Below are 19,950 nucleotides of genomic sequence, written 5' to 3'. Positions count from 1 at the left end.
GCAACCACCACTGGAAAGGAGGAAAGAATTTGGAATACAACATTCCAGAAGGCAAAGAATATAGCCTTAAAATCAAGAGTAACTTACCCAGTAAATTTAGTATTTCTGATGAAAAGATCAGAACTGGGAAGGTACTCTGAAGTTCAAAATATAGGACTTATGGGAAACATAACAAGAAAAACACAGATGAATGAATCATAAGGGATAAACTGTAACATTCAAATATGGGAATATATACATGTGTCCCCACTGACATGACTCCATCATCAGGGATCATAGAGGGAATTGAATTAGACAAGTCCTGGGAGTGGCTACTATGTGAAGATCTTAAGAGAATGGAAAGTGAAGATAAGAATACACTGGCACTGAGGGGAAAGAAAGTTAGGGAAAATTATCTCACATAATCAGGACGCACAAGTAGACATCTATCTATAAAAACAAGGAAGAGAGGTGGAAGGAAGCAGATGATACTCCTCAACTGGCAGTGTGGGGTGAAGGGGGAGGGAAGTAAGGAAAAAGGAAGGTAGGTTTTGCTAAAACCATCATCATGAGTATAGCAGTCTGTATCTGCATCCCAGAAACAGACAAGTCATATTTACTCCACCTATTTGTTCTGCAATCAATACTTGCACCATTATTTTATAAGGTTCAAATACATCCTCTTTTAATTTATTTTTGAAGAACTTTGTGAGGCTCATACTTAGCAATCGCCAGTTCTCAGAACCTCTATTGGAAAGTGCACCATAGGATGGAGGTGTTCTCTAACCCTATTGTGTCTCTTATCCTTCTCAACCACAGTATGCACAGAAACCGTTGCAGAGAACGGAGACATTGTCACGCTGGGTTGAGGACCTTTAGGAAGACAGAATAATTTACAAGATGACCACAATTAACATAATGGAAAACAACTGTGAAAAACTTCCTAACTCTGATCAAAGCAGTGACCAGTTATTACTTAAAAGAATAAATGGCTGAGCACATTTCCCACCTCTCTAAAGACAGATGATGAACTAAAAGTGTAGAATAAGGCATATGTTTTTCAGATATGGCCACTGAATTTGATTTGTTATAATGAAGACTTGGGGTGGTGGGGGTGGAACAGAAGTCAAACAATATAAAATATTAAAGAACATAAATAAAACATTTAAAAAGAATAAAGCACACTAGCAAGTCACAACATGGTTTTTTATAAAGTCAGAAAAGGCTTTCTGGAGGACACAGTACTTGAACTGGTCTTTAAAGGGCAGGGATGGCTTTCCAGGTACTGGGAATAGCACAAGCAATGACCCAGAGATATGAGACAGTACACTTTAAGGAGCCAAGTTGTTCAGTTTTTCTGTGGCATAGAGCACATGAGGCTGAAAACACAGGTCAGCACCATGTTGTGGAAGGTCTTGAATACTAGGCATAAGAGTTTGAGTTTTGTAGGCAACAGGGAGCCACTGAAACCAAACTATAACCACATCTATGTGTAAGTAAGACTATTCTGGGTGCAAAATTAAGGATGGGTTGGACAGAAAAAAACAGTGGCAGGAAGCAGTAGAAATAGTCCAGGCAGGTAGTAATGAAGGCCTGTACTACAGTAGTTACAGCAAGGACAAAGAAGAGGGGACGGCGTTCTAGTCCCAGCTCTGCTACTAGCTTGCTGTGTGACCTTGGCACTCACATGCTTCTCTTTCATCATCTGTAAAATGACAAGATTGGATCAAATGATCCATTTTTGGCTTTCTCTTCTCTCTACTTTTTCCCTTTGAAATCTTATTTATTCCAGGGGGTTAGATGGCACAGTGAATAGAGCACGGGTCCTGGAGTCAGGAGGACCTGAGTTCCAATATGACCTCAGACACTTAACTAGCCGTGTGACCTTGGGCAAGTCATTTAACCCCAATTGCCCTGCCCTCCCCCCTCCAAAAAAAAAAAAAAGAAATCTTATTTATTTCACCACCAGAACTATTGTCTCTATGGCAGCAATTCTCAAACTTTTGGTATCAAAACCCCTTTACACTCTTAAAATTTATTAAGGACCCTCCCAAAGAGCTTTTATATTGATTATGCCTATTGATATGTATTTACCATATTAGAAACTAAACATCTTAGCATTATTGTGAAAATAGTTTTGACTTTGCAGATCCCCTGAAGGGTCTCTCAAACACCTTGTAGGAGGTGGGGATGGGGAATTCCCAAACTATACTTTAAGAATCATTTTCATATTTATTATCCACATCCCTGACCTTTCTTCTAAGCTTAGATTTGCACCTCCAACAACCCATAAGACATCACTACCAGGATGTTTAACTTGGTAACAAACTCAACACTTCGAAAACCAGAATCATTCCTTTTCCCCAAAATCTGCACTTCTTATGACTTTACTGTTTCTATCTGCAGTACTATTTGCTGTTTTCCATATTCAAAACATTAATGTTATCTCTGATTTATTCCTGTCTACCATATCCAGCCATATCAAGTACAAATTACATCAATTCAAGCCCCATGAGATCTCTCATTCACAGATGCCCACTATCCTAGTAAAAAAAAGTCTTTATTACCATGTACCTTCACCACCAAAAACCTCCTATAATCTCCTAATAGGTACCTCTCTCCCCTTACTAATCCAAAGTAATGGAGGGCAGTCAAGTGCAGCAAAAAAAGAGCACTAGATTTTAGAGCTACAGGATCAAGGAGGTAAGTACTGGTTCTTAATCTCTCTGGGTCTGTTTCCTTCTAGCTCTGGGTTTATGCCCCTATGATAAAACCTACAAAGATCCACCTGATCATATCACATGACTGCTCAAAAATCTTCCTGCCTCCTCACAGCTTTGCTCACATGTCCCCTCTAGCAGTGGGATCCGTGTCTCTCTCTCTTACCTACTAAATTCCTTTCTAGTCCTTGAAATCCAAATCAAATGCTTCTTCCTCATTAGGCTTCCCCCGAATGCCCCAAGCATTAATACCATCCCTTATTCAGTAGAACTTCATGTAGACCTTTTCTTGCACATCTCTAATGTACTATGTATTGTTCTCTATCAGAGCACTGACTACATCCTATCTAAATCTTTTATTTTTCCCAGACGAGTGCTCTATATAAACTAGTTGGTAAATGTCTAATGGAATTGAATAATGCCATGAAATTTTGGAACTGTTATTTTAGATCAGAGCTCTAAGTTTGAGAGTATGAAGATGGGCTTCTATTTTGTCATTCTACAGAAACTAGTCAAATTCTCTTCACGTGGTAGGCCTAACCAGATGAGATTGAGAAAAAGGAAGCTTCTCTGGCTAAGGCAAGCAGCATATAAGAGGGAAAATAAAGGGTAAAGAATGTCATGGACTCCAGGAAGATTTAAAACACAGGACAACTATAATCTTAATGAAGTTGTAGAGATCAAAGGTATTTAGGAGGAGAATGAAGGGGCTGGACTAACAAAAAGGAAAGATGATTTGGGTCACAAAATCAAGAAAAAAAATCACAATGATAGAGGAGGAAAGGAATAATATAAAATTTTGGAGCTGCACAAAATCTTTCTTAGAGATTGACTACTTCAATTCCTCTATATTTTAGATAAGAAACCGGAAGCCCAGAGAGACTGTCTGGTCCAGTCACAAAGATATGAAGTGACAGAATCAGGAACAGAATGAAGATCTGTAGACTCCTGTCTAGTACTTGTACCAAAGATGTAATGTGATAATTCAGAGTTATGAAAACTTAATTACATATATATACTTAACAATATTTAATAAAAATGTTAAATTAAATATTTAGATTACATGTTTATTTAGATTTAAAGGCTAGGTTGGGCTTGTAAAGAAGGTATTAAATACAGTGGCTTTTTGGTTAAAAGTGTCATTTCCAGGTAGGTGGTGGTTACTGGCCCTCCTGCATATTTAAACTGACCATACACTGGGGGCTCCAGTGAAGACTTATCTGCACAGCAAAGACCTTGAGCTTGAGTGGCCTGGAGTTACATGCATCTCTTATTAGCTAAAGACTAATAATATAGACAAAGAGCTTTAGATTGAGGACTTATTTAACCCAAATTGTCTTTATGTAAAACCAAGGCAGAAAACTTAAAAATACGGGTTTTCATTGTTGTGTAGTATACACAAAGTTTGGGGTTAGCTTTTATACTGTTCATTTGGACTGACTGCCTCCACACTGCCATTACATGGCCCTTAGGAAGGAATTCAGACACTTTCTGAATGCCTTTGGTGTTATAACCATCTTGGTTTTCTCACTCCCCTTTGATATCCAACTGTGGTCAAAGGAGGAAGACAGGTCAGATTTGCTTATATATAAAAATCTCAAAGGGGGGGAGGGGCAGAAAGGCTGAGGAAGATAGAAGGCAGATGGCCAGACAGGAAAAAGAAAGGCTTTCCTTCCCCCTCTAGTACTCAACTGTATCCTGAAGGGGTAGTAGAAGGGGAAGGGGAAGGGGAAACCTCACAGGTCTATGAGGGGCTGAAAAGTGATAGCCGTATAAACTCTTCAGATCAGTCTTTAAGTTAACAGTGTGCTCTCATCTCCAGACCTCACAACTCTAAAAAGAAATGAGGTCATATTAAAACATTCTCAATCTAGGACACAAGGGCTGTGACTCTGTAGATGGTGAGATAGATATGAGAAAGATGTAGGAATAGTATGGCCAAGAACCTCCTCCTCCTACCTACACCACCTTGTTTACTTCATCCTATGAGAAGACAAATCCACTGATGGCAGCTTAATATGCTTCTACATCTTCATGCTGATACGAGAGTTTAATAAACCTTATGAGATGACCTTTGACCGATATCCTCAGTCTGTTAGAGGAAGGAGGGTGTGGTCCCAGCTTGCATCATTTTTGGCCCTCTACCATGACATCTATCTGACCTTGCCAAGCTTCTTGGGAAGTCATCCTCACATGGGCCCTTGTTCCTCTAGCAATGCTGGCTTAGGTTCTTCCAATGAGGGCAGGGCCTACAAGTTGAGTCCTTGTTTAAGGAGCCCCAGGATATGAAGAGATCGCTGGTTCCTGCAAGGCCGGTTATCAGGCTCCTGGCATTTCTAGTCTTAATTCTTTCTTAAAGGAATCATACTGCAGGGCCTGAAGCCAGATACTAGGAGCCACTGCTCAGATAATAAATTTTCTTCAGGCTTCCCTGAATGGACAGGTGCAGGCCTGCCACTACATGAAGTCCAGTACATCCAGATGTTCTACCTTCTCTCCTCAACAGGAAGGTAGAATCAAATGATTCCCAGGAAGATCAATAACCTAACTCCATGAGTGGGTAATCAGGAACCTTAAGAGTCAAGTCCTAGTTTCATCTGTCTCTCCCCCTGAGGCAGAGGCAATTCGAAGAAAGTGATTTAGGAGAAATTGGTAAGTTGGAGGGGGAGGGAGGGGGGAGATGCAGGACATGGGGCAGGGAGGAGGAGCACCGTGGACTGTCCTAGGACCAGTTATACTCAAAGTCTTTCTTCAGTAAATTAGAGCTGAAGAGCCTCAGTCCTCACAGGAACATCGTTTAAAGCTGAAAGAGGCCTTAGAAACCAGTCTCATACCTTCATCTTACAACATGAAGAAACTGACCTTCAAGGTCACACAGCCTGTCAGAGGCACAATTCAGGTCTTTCTGAGTCACTGCGACAAGCCTCTTAAGTACATCCTCTGGGTAGCCGGGACTTAACCAGGTCACAGCCATGAAAAATAGGTTCAGCCGATGACGTCACAAGCATTGAATAGGCATCTACTATGAGCCAGGTCCTGGGAAGTGCTTTCAAACATGATCTTAAGTGGTCCTTATAACAAACCAGGCAGTAGATATAAAGTAACAAACCTTCTACCTCTGGGCTAACAGTCTCTTAGATTGCCACAGTGCAGTGGAAACACACTGGATTTGGAGTGAGAGTACCTAGGTTTAAGTCCCCAACCTGCCTGCCTCTCATTACCTATTTGACTGTGGACAATTCTTACCCCACTCCAGGCCACACTTTCCTCATATGTAAAATGCGGGACTTGGGAGAGATGATCTTTAAGGTCCCTCTCCAACTCCAAATCTGGATTTATGCTTATTTATCTACCTTTAGATTTAGGACAAAAAGCTTGTTAAACATAGATACCATGTTGTATTGATCCCTTATTATTTCTGTATTTTCCCTATCACTGCCTTCACCAAATCGCTACTTCAGTTTTTTTTTTTTTTTTTCTGAAGCATGCTAGTGATTCTTGGTTTTTGATGGTAATAGAGAAAATGTTTTGGCAGAGCTGGTATACTGGAAAGGAAATGAGTCTGGGCTAGTGGTAAAAGCTTTTTCTTTTTGGGGGGAGGGGGTGAAGGCAGGGCAATTGGGGTTAAGTGACTTACCCAAGGTCACACGGCTAGTAAGTGTTAAGTGTCTGAGGCCGCATTTGAATTCAAGTCCTCCTGACTCCAGAGCTGGTGCTCTATTCACTGCGCCACCTAGCTGCCCCAAAAGTTTTCTTTTAACCCATGTTTAGCCTAGCCAGTTTGGTGAAGTTCATCATTAGGCTGGCTATAGGTGATTCATTATTCACCCACTGCAATTTTCAAAGACCATGTACTGAATGGTAGAGCAGGTACAATTTGTGTGGGTAGTAAGGATACCCATACTAATGAGATCACAGATCACTAAAGTATTCTCTTATAGCCCAGCATATTATTGATGCTTTATGACCCCTGAAGACCACTACACCAAGAATTCATCACTAAGCTAATTTTTTTTTCTTTCACAAGAAGAGATCTGACCCCTTTTTTCCTTTCCTTTCTTTTTATTTTGCATCACTATTACTCCTTCCCTACTTCTCCTCATTCTTAAGCCCCTCCCCACAAAAAGCCCTTTCTTTTAACAAATAATTTCAGTCAAGCAAAACAAATTCACACATAGGCTGTGTCTGAAAAATGTATGTCTCAGTACATACTTCTAGGCTATCACCTCTCTGCTAAGGAGTATTAAGTACACGTTTTCATCATCAATCTTTCAAGGTCATGATTAGCCACTACATGGATCACAGTTGTTTCTCTGTATCCATCTTTCTTTTTCTTTTTTTGAGGCAAGTGGGGTTAAGTGACTTGCCGAGGGTCACATAGCTAGTAAGTATCTGACTCTGGATTTGAACTCAGGTCCTCCTGACTACAGTGTTCTATCCACTGTACCACCTTGCTGCCCCTTGAATCCATCTCTTTCAACATGTCTTATGGCAAAATATCCAGCCTATCTTTCCAGATGTGTTAGATATTACTCCCTCTTATACACTCTATGCTCTATACAAACTGGTCTACTTACTACTGGCCTACATATTTCCTGTATACAATACTCCATCTTTGCACGAACTATGCCCCCATACCTGCAATGCCCCTTCTCTTCAAAGATCAGCTCAAGCACTGGCTTCAACAAGTCCCTCTTGATTCCATGGTATCAATAATGAAACGCACTAACTCCGGACAGAGGAACCTTAAGAGTCAAACTGAAGAATGAAACATACATTTTCGGACATGGCCAATAGGAAAATGTTTTGTTTGACTATGCAGATTTGTTACAAAGGTTTCTTCTTTTTTCTCAAAGTGAGGAGAGGAAGGGCTGTATAGGGAGAGGGGAGCTAAGGACAGGCTTGCCAAAAAGAAAAAAGAAGGAGGGTCACAAACATGTTCTTGAAATGAATAGAACATAAGAAATAACAAACAAGACAGCTTTGAAAAATGCATGGTAATTTATTATATATACTTAACAAAAAAAATTAAATTGTACAAATAGAAATTTGAATTGTGTGCACAATTTTCTTTCTGTTCTACTGTATATAAGCAAATGTTCATTTTAGTCTAAGTACAGAATTTTTTCAAAGGGGTGGAAGAAGCCATACAAACAACAAAAAATAGTTGAACACTCTGAGTCCTCAAGAAGCTTACATTCTTCTGGGGTAATACAAGTTGTTCACAGATAAGTGATTCAAATGCATTTTCTCCTCCCCTCTTCTAAGGCCCAAAGCTGAGTACTAAGGTTGGAATTCTCGAACATTCCACTCCCATTTTTCCCATAATTTCTTCTATTCTTTGCCCTTTAAGTCTCACTTACTGGAGTTCATCCCCATTTCTAATCTTTGCTCTTGCCATAATGACCTCTATAAGCCAGAGACTCATAAGGGTAGGTATTGGGAATGAGAATGGAAAGCTGCAGCCTTTTGTAAATCCAAAACTTGGGGGAATCAATGCTAAGAGATACTTGCTTGCAAGTACCTAGCCTTCAAGAAGCCAGGGAGGAAAGCAGTTACGATTCAAGTATTTATGATTCCTCTAACTATAATGACATAGCAACTTTAAACAGGACACAAAACTCCTTAAGCCCTGACACCCAGTTATGCACTATTCTAATAATACTCTCACCCTCACCCCACAGAAAGGAAAAAAGTGTTTACTTCTTTGTGTTCCACAGATCAGAGAGGACCCAAATACCAAAAAGGGAGAAGATTCTGTGTCTTCATACCTCACATAGTAAACCTCAGACCCTGATCTCCAGGGATGTGATAGCACTCAGTTACAGTGTTAGCATTCTCAGAGGTATAATATAGCTTAATTCAGACTTGAAAAGTGATGAAATATTACAGATACGTAAAAGCTCTCAAAGTCCTGCCACGTACAAAATGTGGAAGTCTACTGTGTGATGGCTCATGCTATATTCTTTCCTGGGACCTCTTCCAGTCCATTCAGAAACATAGCTGCTTCTAGGAGTAAGTTCATTCCTAAGAGCCTCCGTCTAACCTTGGGCCCTACCATTATTAAGTGCTAGGAACAAGAAGATTAATTCTAAAAACCTAATGGCAATAGAGAAAAACAGGATTCTAGACTGAATTTCAAAGCTTCTGAATTCTCTGAATCCAGTCAGTCAGGAAAAGGCGAAACTGATTTGGGCCTAAGAAGATTGTAGACATCCAACTTGTTGAGCTGAACTCAGGGAAGACATGTGATTACTACCCTGGTCTCTATGAACAAGGAGGGCATGGAGTATGGCAACAAGAGAGGAAGTTTGCTACAGAAAACTCAAGGTAGTAAAGAAATACTGGAGGAGTGCTAAAACCAATGCAATTGAATCTCCAAACAAATTTTTTTTTAATGAGATAATGGGCACATAAAGTAGCCTAACAATAAGCCTAAACCTACTTCTGACTGCTCTATATCCCTTTCCCTCCAATCTCTAACTCCTGTTAGAGACTGTGTGCTGTTTCATTTCCTTTTAGCAAATTTTGTTTTGGTTTGCTATTTGCTTCTAGGCCTGTGGGAGGATTTACTATGCTTTGTTTCTCTTCTTGTTTCTAGGATACCTGAGCTAGCTTCTACAGAAATAAATGGAATGGAAGCAAGAGGGAGAAGACGTTAGAATCATCAGATAAGGAAAAATAAAAGGGAGAGAAAGAAACAGTCTGTTCAGGCAGACAAGAGTTTGGTACCCTCTATACATCCCAATAGATCAGAAAAATGATGACTCAAAGGGTTGAAAATCAAATCTAGCTTAAAATGTTACTAAAGACTGTGGGTACAGTGAGAGATCATTTAGAAGGAACAGCTTAAGCTCTAGAAAACAATAGGCCAAAGTGTAAACCAAGGACACTGCCTAGAGCTGACTCATATTAAACATTTTCAGACAAATGTAGGGTGGCCACATTAGGGTACCCTGGGGTTCCTTATACTCTTTATGAAAGGATAATGATGCCTGCAATTTTCCTGGGGTCCCAATGGCACACAAACATCCTTTCAAGGCATAAGGACTTGGAATAGTATAAGTAAGAGAGGGTAGAGCAGGATTCCCCACACTCCAGGGACACAGAATTATGAAAATGACTTTTCCTGCCTGCCTTACACCTCAAGCAATAATAAAGATAGAAAGGAACCAGACATCTCAAATAAAATAAGTCACGAGCAGAATTCTCATGAGGTTTCCCAGAGGGAAATCCTCCAACTCCAAAGGCCATCTGTCACTGTTTCTAAAGGATGAAGAGACAAGAGACAGCTATAGCAGCTCACACAGATCTTTCCACAAGAGGAGGACTAGCTCAGAGGAGACTGAGAAGCACACTTCAGCATTCTGCCACAAAATAAGCCCTCTTTAATTTTTTTTTTTGCTTTTTGGAGGGCAATTGGGGTTAAATGACTTGCCCAAGGTCACACGGCTAGTTTTTGTGTTAACTATCTGAGGCCGGAGTTAAACTCAGTTCCTCATGACTCCAGGGCCGGTGCTCTATTCACTGTGCCACCTAGCCACTCCCTGAGCCCTCTTTAATTTGGGGCTTCTACTGCTCAAGCATCTGATAGATGGACAGCACAGGAAAAACTGACTCTTGAGAGTAGACACAGCTACACGGAGAGCTGGGGCAAACCTAGGAAATTATGCACCTGGTAATACATTTAAAAGAACAGTTACAGCAATTAAAGCAACTGTTCACCTCTATTCACTCCTCTGATAGCAGTGAGAATCGAAAAGTTCTTCCCTAGCCAACAAGGAGGAAAGGTGTCTGGGTACTGATGTGGCTGTACTTCTACAAAGTCCCTGAGGGAGAAGCACTAGTTCCACATACACAGGTCATCTGAAGAAGAAAAAAAGGGAGTGAGATGAGGAAGAAAAGGCACAGCCCATTTTTCATTTCTTCTTGGTGTTATGTTAATGGGATATAAGATCTTATCCTGGAGCCCACTAAGGGAAGCTTGCTTAGGGGAGACTTGCTTGCAGGAAAGCTTTCACATCTTTTGCTGATTTCTAATTAGGCACTGAATCTCAAGGGTTGTGATGCCTTCTGGCTCTAAGAAGTGTATATATATTCTGTGTTGGTATTTTTTTTTTTTTAAAGCAATCGGGGTTAAGTAACTTGCTCAAAGTTACATGGACAGCTATTTCTGGGTGTGGTGCTGAGTGTCTGAGCCCAGATTTGATCCCCAGGTCATCCCAACACTGGAGCCGGTGCTCTTACTCACTGTGCTGCCTGGCCGCCCCATCTGAGTTGGTATTTTGCTTTGGGGGCTTGCTGATGAGAAAGACCTTGTGATACCCTGGTTGAGATTCTGAGTAGTTGAATGTTCAGAGCTCCCTAACTGCTCAGATGTAAAGGCTCTCTCGATCCAGGGATATATGTAAAGTGTATAGCAATATTGCCTTGATTCAGGCAGTCAAAGCCCTGTCTATTGGTCTTTATTTCTTTGCTTATTAGTTTCTCTGAAGTTCAGGGTGTTGACTTTTTCCCTGAACTAGTGAATGTAATTTAAAAAGACTGCTGACCCACTGAACAGCTATCTTTCCTAATAAAGCCAATCTAAGAACCTGTGCTAGCAGCCATCCTGGGTATGCCAGTGTGGTTGCCGCTACACCCTGCGACTGACATCTCTCAAAGTGGCAAGAATTTGGTTCTAGAAGATGGGCTTAAAAACTAGATTGTGGAACATGAAAAAGACAACACCCATTCCTTTCCCCACCTCTGCCCTTCTACCATACCTTTATAGGTACCTGCCCTTATATCAGTTTTATAAAAATGTCACATGAAGGTCTTAAATTGAATATACCTGTCCTACTACTTGGCAACTCCTTCCCCACAGAAAACCAAGAAACCTGCTCCTACTCTCTGGCTTTTAGTTCCATAACTGGAAATTCCTTCTCTATTGGATCCCCTTCCCAGAGACTTACCCAGCTGGGTATGCAACCAGACCTGACCGAGGGTCACAAGCTAGTCCTCTGCCTCCAGACACTGTTATTCCCAGCACCTTCTCCAAGGTTACCTGATCAAGGAAATACAACAAGGAAGAGATATGTTAACTGACCAGGAATAGAAACATGAAGCTTGAGAGACGTGTGTTAGAAATGAACTTGGCCATAATCTGCAGTGCTAGTTGATTTCAAAACTAGCCAGCAATCATGACTAGTCTCTTGGGGGAGTTTGTCCTACAAATCCAGTGGACTCTCTAGTTTTCTGTAGAAAAAAAGCCTGATCAGAAGTTCTGTCAAGTTTCTTGATCAACAGGAAAGAACTTCTAGGCAATGCTTACCTTTAAGAGGGCTTAGTCTTCCAACTCCTCCAGGAAAGAGTATGTAAGTTAAGATTTAATTCACAACTCAGAATTGTGGAAGGTCAAGTGGGTAGCCTGACACAGGGTTAGTTTCTACAGGACAAAATGACAAACTGGATCCCTACCTCTGCCCTAAGCCTCTGTCTTCAGTGTCTCAGTCTCCATAACTATAACCCAAGGAAAAGAATGCCCAAGAACTAGAAGGCTATCTGGATTTGGCAAAATGCCCAAGAACTAGAAGGCTATATGGATTTGGCAAACTGTTAACATCCATCTCTCTTGGCTCCATCATTCCCTTATTAAGAGAGATCCAAACACCACAAGTCTATCAGTCCAGGACAGCCCAGGAGGTAGAAACAGAATCTACCTAATAGTGGGTTTTATTACGCACTAGTGCTCTGTTACACTAATTATCATTAAGCTAATACATTCTTGTTCCTCTCAAGAATAGGGTAGGGAAAAAATGTCTAATGCTTTAATTAAGATCCCAAGAAAGAGAGGTGAAATAAAGCAAACATCATTATTCACATTGTTTTCCCAAAATCATCAGGTCATCTCTCAAATAAGCAGTAACTTACAGCTACAATCAGTTAGGCTCTTATCTTCCTGCCACACAATCGTGTTCAATGCCTCACATTTCTCTTGTTGATGTCTCCATTCCACAAGCTGCCCCTGCCCAAACTCCTGTCTTACTCTAGCTCTGTCTAGATTTCCATCTGTGGCTTTACTCAGTAATGCTCTCTGTCTCACTCAAACTAACAAAGATGTGACAGAGAGGAGTGTTCAGTGGCTTGGCATCTTTCTCCAAGGTGTGGGATTTTTGAATGGGAATGCGGAAATAGGATGCATCATGCTATAAAAACCCCTAAATCAAAGATATAGGTCTGAACCACAAAGGGAAGAGAGAGCTGTGCCTTATGGCTATAGGTTTATTCCCAAGCCCCAGAGAATCTCAGAGGGCATCCAGGATGTTTCCCCCACCCATGATTTTCCCTGATAGTACTGATACTATAGTACTGATTTGAATCTCATAATAGAGATAATGTGTATTGGGAACATACTCTCTGTACTAATCATTTAAGACCAGAATAAATCCCCTAGAACTGTTTCAATCCAAAATCACATAGTAAAGAGGTCCTTGGAGGAGCTTTTGAGTTTCCACGGACTGTAAGCCAGAACACTAGCCAATTTATGTCTTTTGGCAATAAGTGCTTTAAGTAGGGGACTCTAATACCCATCTGGCAGGTACTGAGACACTTCAGGATTTAGGTAGGGGACTTCAATGCCAATCTGGCAGGTACTGAGACACTAGTCATTATATAGCCTAAATAAGGAACTGACATCCATTAGTGGGATAAACCAACCTTGGCTTTTTCCAAACCATTTTTGGTAGTTCTCACCCCACCTCACCCTACCCCACCCCACTTCCACCTCCCCCCCATGAACTGAACCTATTCCAAGCCTTATTTCAAACCCTGGTTACTTCTCATTCTGCCCCTCTCTCAAATAAGGTATTGTTCAGAGAGCTCAAAACACATGGGTAAATCAATGAGGAAAATTCATCTAATGCTGTGGTTTTATTGCTCTAATCTAAAGGTTAGCAAACTACAAGACCTATGTTTTATAAGCCTACAAGTTAAGAATGGTTTTTACATTTTAAAATACAGTAAAACTTTATTTATAAATGTAAAAACCATTCTTAGCTTGCTGGGCAGAGCTGGTTTGGCCCACAGGCTGTGGTTGGCCTACCTGACCCCTGCCTAACCTCCCCACTCTGGAAGAATGCCAAACTCTTCCCTCAGGCACTAAGCCCAGAACAACCCCACAGAAAGCCACACTAGAGATTTCCTACTACACCAGCCTTCTGTTATAAGGAAGAGATACAATTAGGCCCCCATTAGCACAATAATGAATTCCCCCTGAAGTGGTCACATGTATTCAATTAAAATATGAAGCTAGAATTATGTAAAATATAAGTTTCATATTTCCAGCAGAAATATGTAGTATGAATTTGAATAATGATAATAATAATTGAAAACAACTATTTCTGGGGATTACCAGAACAAACTGGGACCTACCGTTTTGACCAGGAGTGGGGAACTTGTGGCCTCGAGGTCACATGTGGCCTTTCTAGGTGCTTGGGTATGGCCTTTTGACTAAGTCCAAGTTTTACAGAACAATTCCTTTTTTTAAGGGGAACTGTTCTGTGAAGTTTGTGTTCAGTCTATGGGCCACACTTGAGGACCTAGAGGGCCACGTGGGGCCTTGAGGTTCTCCACCCCTGGTTCTGACTATATCTCTTGAATTCAATCTAAATTAGTCCATCCCAGGTAGTTGGCACAGTAGATAGAGTGCTGGGCCTGAAGTAAGAAAGACTCATCTTCATGAGTTTAAATCTGGCCCCACACACTTACTAGCTATGTGATCCTGAGGTCACTTAACCCTTTCTGCCTCATTTTCCTCATCTGTCAAATGAGATGAAGAAGGAAATGACAAATCACTCCAGTATCTTTGCCAAGAAAACCCCAAATGGGGTCATGAAGACAAGTGAACAATAACAAGGCTCTTTAGCTGCAACCCTACAGAGACAGTTCAGGGCTTTTATAAGACTGGACTAAGGAAGACATAGTGTTGGTTCTGAGGCATCCTACCCTCTGACAAGTGTTTTTGGGGGGCCCGGGGATGCATCTCAATCTGGAAATTATTTTATAAATATTTTGGATTTGTTGGCTAGTGCTCCAATTCCAAACTTCTTCAAGGTCTGTGAAAAGAAAAAGAGGACCCTGGGATTGTTCAGGTCTAAAGAACACAACAACCTCTTCCAAAAAGCAAAAGGCAGTGGCAGACTCTAATCTTTGAATGCCCAACAGACTTAGTCATTTTCCTTCCCATAGCTTGGGGATAGTGGACCATACTTCTGGCTGGGAAAGCCCTGGTAGGCAGAAGACTGGTTCATTTTCAAAGGGTTTGTGGAGTTTGTTTTTTTGTTTCTCTGGATTTCTGGCTGGCCTTTATGAGAGGAAAGGAAAGCAGAGTTATTTCCCTTGGCGGTATGGATGGGGGAAGGGCAGGGAAACCAAATTCAGAAGCATCAGCTGCTTTTTATTTTATGTTCTTAACTCAAACCAGCTTCCTGTTTGCAGGGAGGTTTGGGTTAGACTCTTTCAGAGCAGCTGATGTCCTGGGGCTCCCGCTCAATCTCAACCACTTGAGCCAAAGGCTCTAAGGGGCCTCAAGGCCCAGGCTTCAGTAGCCCCAATCTCCTCCCACTGTTGCAGTACACCACAAGCTGATAGTTTATCTACAAGAATGTCTTGAGTCCTGATGGAACCACAGCTTCTCCCAAGCACAGTACCAACATTTTCTCACTCCCACTCTTCCTATCAAGGCACCCCAGGAAAGCATCAAGGCAAGCAAAGAAAGCCAAGTGAAGAAACTCTTCAGTCAGAAACCAATAGAGAAAGACCTGGAAGTCCCTTTGCTTTCCATAGCTCACAAGCAGCTGGGCAGTACACTTCCTTTGAGACAGGACTTAGATGGGTCCTAACCTCAGAAAGGCAGCAAGCATTGTGCTCCGCTCCCATTCCCCAATTTTTTTTTCTGCTCTGTAAGATTCCATGAGTGGAAAACAGAGACCTGAGTCACCACAGTTGGATGAAATGGGGTTTTTAGGACACAACTTTGAGCCAAGAGGCCCAGGTTCTCAGAGAAATAAGTCCTCCCTACCAAAGTACATGCCGCCTGCGCAGTGCCTACCCAGATTCTGCCATTATTGTGCTAAGCACTATGAGAGACCCCAACTAAGTAGAAAGGCAGTGGTTTAATAATTCTATCCTTCCCTTATTTCTGATACTTGAAGCTACTCCATTAGAAATCACCCAGGCAGCAATGGCAGTGTACAGAACAATTAGTAAATTTATGACTTGTTCTTTGGCATTTAATTAAGTACACACGAAGTAACAGAAACACAAGATCATTCAAATAATGCTGCAAGGAATGTTGCTCCAAGTACAAGAAGGAACCTGCTTAACAGCCTACGCCAGCAGTTACCGATGAATGCCTGCCCCTTTTCTTACTGTCAATCCTTTCCCCAAATCCCATCCTATATTAGTCCCCTTCATCTAAGTTCTCCAGTTCCAGGGCTGCTAAGCATTAATGGAGTAAGTCATCACACAGTCTCAATGACTGGGTCCACTAATGAATGAATGAATGTTCAGTAGTTTCAGCAGGGCCTTCACCAAAGCACCACAATACCTTTGTTTACTCTTCACTGACTGACTATCCCAGTTCCTCAAAGCTACTACTCCAAGGGCAGCCACTATGGCCTCTCCCCTTCCTTTCAGCAGAATAGCTTGCCTCAAGCTACACTGAAAAAAAAAAAAAAAACGGAGGCTCTGGGACATAAGTTCCCCTTCCTCGACATCATTCCATTCCCTCCTTCTTTGTCCCATTCTAGGATGAAGAGCTGTTTGGTCCTCCTTGCCAGGACTATTCCCGAGATTTGGGTCTGGTTCCATGCTGTCTCCTGCAGCTTTCATCTTTATGCTCTACTGTTCTCACTGAATCCTTAACCAGGGGTGGGGAATCTATATCCTTGAGGTCACATGTGGCTTTGGATGCCATTCCCCACCCCTGAACCCCTCTAATCCACTGCTTCCTTCATAGCTACCTTCAAACCATCATGAGATTTCCACCACCATCCTTTACTTGATCCTAGCATTCCCTCAAATGATCATTTGACCCTACATTTCTCCTTGATTTCACATCCAAAATCCTAGAAATATCTGTCTATCCTGTAATAGTTGCCTCTACTTTACCAGTGAACAAGTTTTATTAAGCATTTACTATGTGCCAGGTTAGCTGTCCTAAGTGCTGGTTCTTGCTTCCTAGAGTTCAATCCCTTGAAATCTGGATTCTGTCTTCTCCCCCACCTCCCCAAATCATGCCACTGAAACTACTCTCTTGGGGAGGAGGGAGGTGGCAGAGCCAAGATGGCAGCATAGAAGCAGGAAAACTCCCTGCGCTCCCCCCATAACCAAATACCTATAAAAAATGGCTCTAAACAAACTTTAGGGCTACAGAACGCACAAAGTGACAAAGAGAAACAAATCTCCCGCTGAAGAGAGCCCAGCAGCCTGGAATGATGGGTCTATCACAGCACACTGAGAGCAGAGCCCATAGTTTTAGCCTCCAAGCAGCCTGACCAGCCACAGATAGAGGGACTTCAGGAGAGTAGATCACCTGTAGTGGTTTCCAGAATTATCAACCCATAGATGCCAAAGACAAAGTGAGAGGTCAGTGTAGACTTTGGGAACAGGGAGTCTGGGAGTACTGTCCAGCCTCTGTCCCCCGAGGGAGAAACAGCTGAGGCCGGCAGCGGTAGCTATTTCAAAGATATGGACTGCAGATTGTAGGGGGACTAAGCAACCACTGTGAGGGGTAATCACTCTTGCTTTAACCTGCTTGGATCTGGATTACTCTCTAGGGTGGAGTTCCTGGGGTGCGTGACCAGTGAGCCAGAGCGTGTGGAGGATTCAGAGAGGCAGCCAACTAATAGCTTCGGCAGCTGAGAAAACTCCACCAATTTGAGACAAAGCTCTCCTCTCTGGAAGCAGAGTTCTACTGTGGCAAAAAGCTCAAAAGTCAAATAATTGAGTGGCAACATGAGCAAGCAAAGGAAGCAAAGCAAGCACAGCAATCCAACTTTGGATTCCTTTTTTGGGGACAAAAAGGATCGAAGCATGAAATGGCAGGAAGGCAATGAAGTCAGAACTCCTGCACCAAAAGCTTCCAAGAAAAATATCAACTGGTTATAGGCCATAGAGGAGCTTAAGAAGGATTCTGAAAACCAAATAAGAGAAGTGGAGAAAAAACTGGGAAGAGAAATGAGAATGATGCAAGAAAATCATGAAAAGCAAGTCAATAACCTGACTGAAGAAAATAACACCTTAAAAAATATACCAAATCAAATGGCAAAAGAGGCCCAAAATGCAAATGAGGAGAAAAATGCCTTAAAAAGCTGACTGCCAAATGGAAAAAGAACCTCAAAAGTTCACTGAAGAGAATCATTCCCTCAGAATTAGATTGGAGCAAATGGAAGCTAGTGACTTTATGAGAAATCAAGATACTCTTAAATAGATCCAAACAAATGAAAAAATAGAAGGCAATGTGAAATATCTCACTGGAAAAACCACTGACCTGGAAAATAGATCCAGGAGAGATAGTTAAAAAGTTATTGGACTACCTGAAAGCCATGATCAAAAAGAGAACCTAGAAATCATCCTTCAAGAAATTCTCAAGGAAAATTGCCCTGATGTTTTAGAACCAGAGGGCAAAATAGAGGTTGAAAGAATCCACCAATCACCTCTTGAAAAAGATCCCAAAAAAAGAAAACTCCTAGGAATATTATAGCCAGGTTCCAGAATTTCCAGATCAAGGAGAAAATATTACAAGCAGCCAAGAAGAAACAATTTAAATACTGTGGAAACATAATCAGGATAACACAGGACCTGGAAGCTTCTACACTGAGGGATCGAAGGACTTGGAATATGATAGATATTCTTGAGGTCATGATTGAGGAGCTGGGATTAAAACCAAGAATCACCTACCCAGCAAAACTGAGTATCATGTTTCAGGGGAAATATGGTGATTCAATGAAATAGAGAGCTTTCAAGCTTTCTTGATGAAAAAAACAGAGTTGAATAGAAAAGCTGACATTCAAGAAGCAAGAGAAGCATGAGAAGTTAAACAGGGAAAAGAAATCATAAGGAACTTATCAAAGTTCTTACTTACTTTTACTTTGTTCCCTCCTTTGCCTCCCCTCCCTTGACAGAAATAGGCAAGCTAGGAGGACATGTGGCTTCAGAAAGAAGGCTTGGTTGAATTCTGGGTAGACATGTGGAGTTGAGGGTGCTTAGATAGAAAGTCCAGCAGATGGTTGGAGATTCAAGATTGGGGATCAAGAGAGAGAAGAAAACTGGGTGTATTAGGGTTTCTTACTACTTACATTTCTACATGGAAAAACAATAATTATAACTTATGAAACTTTTCTCAGTATGAGAACAGTTGAAGGGAATATAAATGTGTGTGTATATATATATACATATATATGTATACATACATATATGTCTATATGGGAGGGTATATGGGCGTATGAATACGTGTGAGTGTTTCTATATATGTGTACAGGTATACATAGATAGAGGGCACAGGACCAATTGAATAGGAAGGGATGATACTTAAAAGGTGAAATTGAGAGGTGAGAGAGGAATATAATGAGAGGAGATGGGGAGAGATAGAATGGGGTAAATTATCTCATACAGAAGAGATAAGGGAAAACTGTTACAATGGAGGGGAAGAACAGGAAGGCAAAAGGGAATAGGTCAACCTTACTCTCATTGAATTTGGCTTAGGGAAGGAATGACATATACACTAAACAGGGCATCTCACCCTACAGAGAGTAGGGGGGAAGGGGATAAGAGGGGAGGACAGGTTGGGGGGAGGGGAGAAGTTAGAAGCACACACTTTTGAAAAGGGACAGGGCCAAAGTAGAGAACAGACCAAGTGGGGGGCGGGATAGGATGGAGGGAAATATAATCAGTCTTTCACAATATATCCACTATGGAAATGTTTTGTGTAGCTACACATGTACAACCTATATTGAACTGCCTATCTTCCCAGTAAGGGTGGGTGACAAGGGAGGAAAGGAAAGAATCTGGAATTCAAAGTTTTAAAATGAAATGGTTATGGTTTTCACTATACTGGTCAGGTTGGCTTCCTAGCTGTTAAACCAAATCTTTGCCCTCTTCTTTCTCATCAGAATCGCCATGCAAGTCATACTCCTTTCCTGTGGGTATTCACCAGGGGCTCTGTCCCAAGCCCTCAGGATGATGGGCCATGCTTTCAGAATGAAATTAG

At 41.5% G+C, this 19,950-nt stretch overlaps 2 protein-coding genes across 5 annotated transcripts in view; both read right to left on the bottom strand.

Annotated features, from left to right (window-relative positions):
- The window catches only part of JMJD7 (jumonji domain containing 7), a 101,832-nt gene that overhangs the window by 49,032 nt on the left and 32,850 nt on the right, over positions 1-19,950 (bottom strand). The window lies entirely within an intron of this gene.
- The window catches only part of MAPKBP1 (mitogen-activated protein kinase binding protein 1), an 84,525-nt gene that overhangs the window by 37,804 nt on the left and 26,771 nt on the right, over positions 1-19,950 (bottom strand). For all 3 annotated transcript variants that reach the window (XM_069105806.1, XM_069105808.1, XM_069105807.1), the window contains exon 3: positions 11,654-11,745. In XM_069105806.1, coding sequence (XP_068961907.1) covers positions 11,654-11,745 — 92 coding nt within the window. The remainder of the gene's footprint in view (positions 1-11,653; positions 11,746-19,950) is intronic.

This window comes from Petaurus breviceps, unplaced genomic scaffold (genome assembly GCF_028583685.1).
Source record: "Petaurus breviceps papuanus isolate PSGF00001 unplaced genomic scaffold, PetGlider_PUasm1.0 77, whole genome shotgun sequence".
NCBI lineage: Eukaryota > Metazoa > Chordata > Mammalia > Diprotodontia > Petauridae > Petaurus > Petaurus breviceps.
This window is presented reverse-complemented; position numbering and strand designations above follow the sequence as displayed.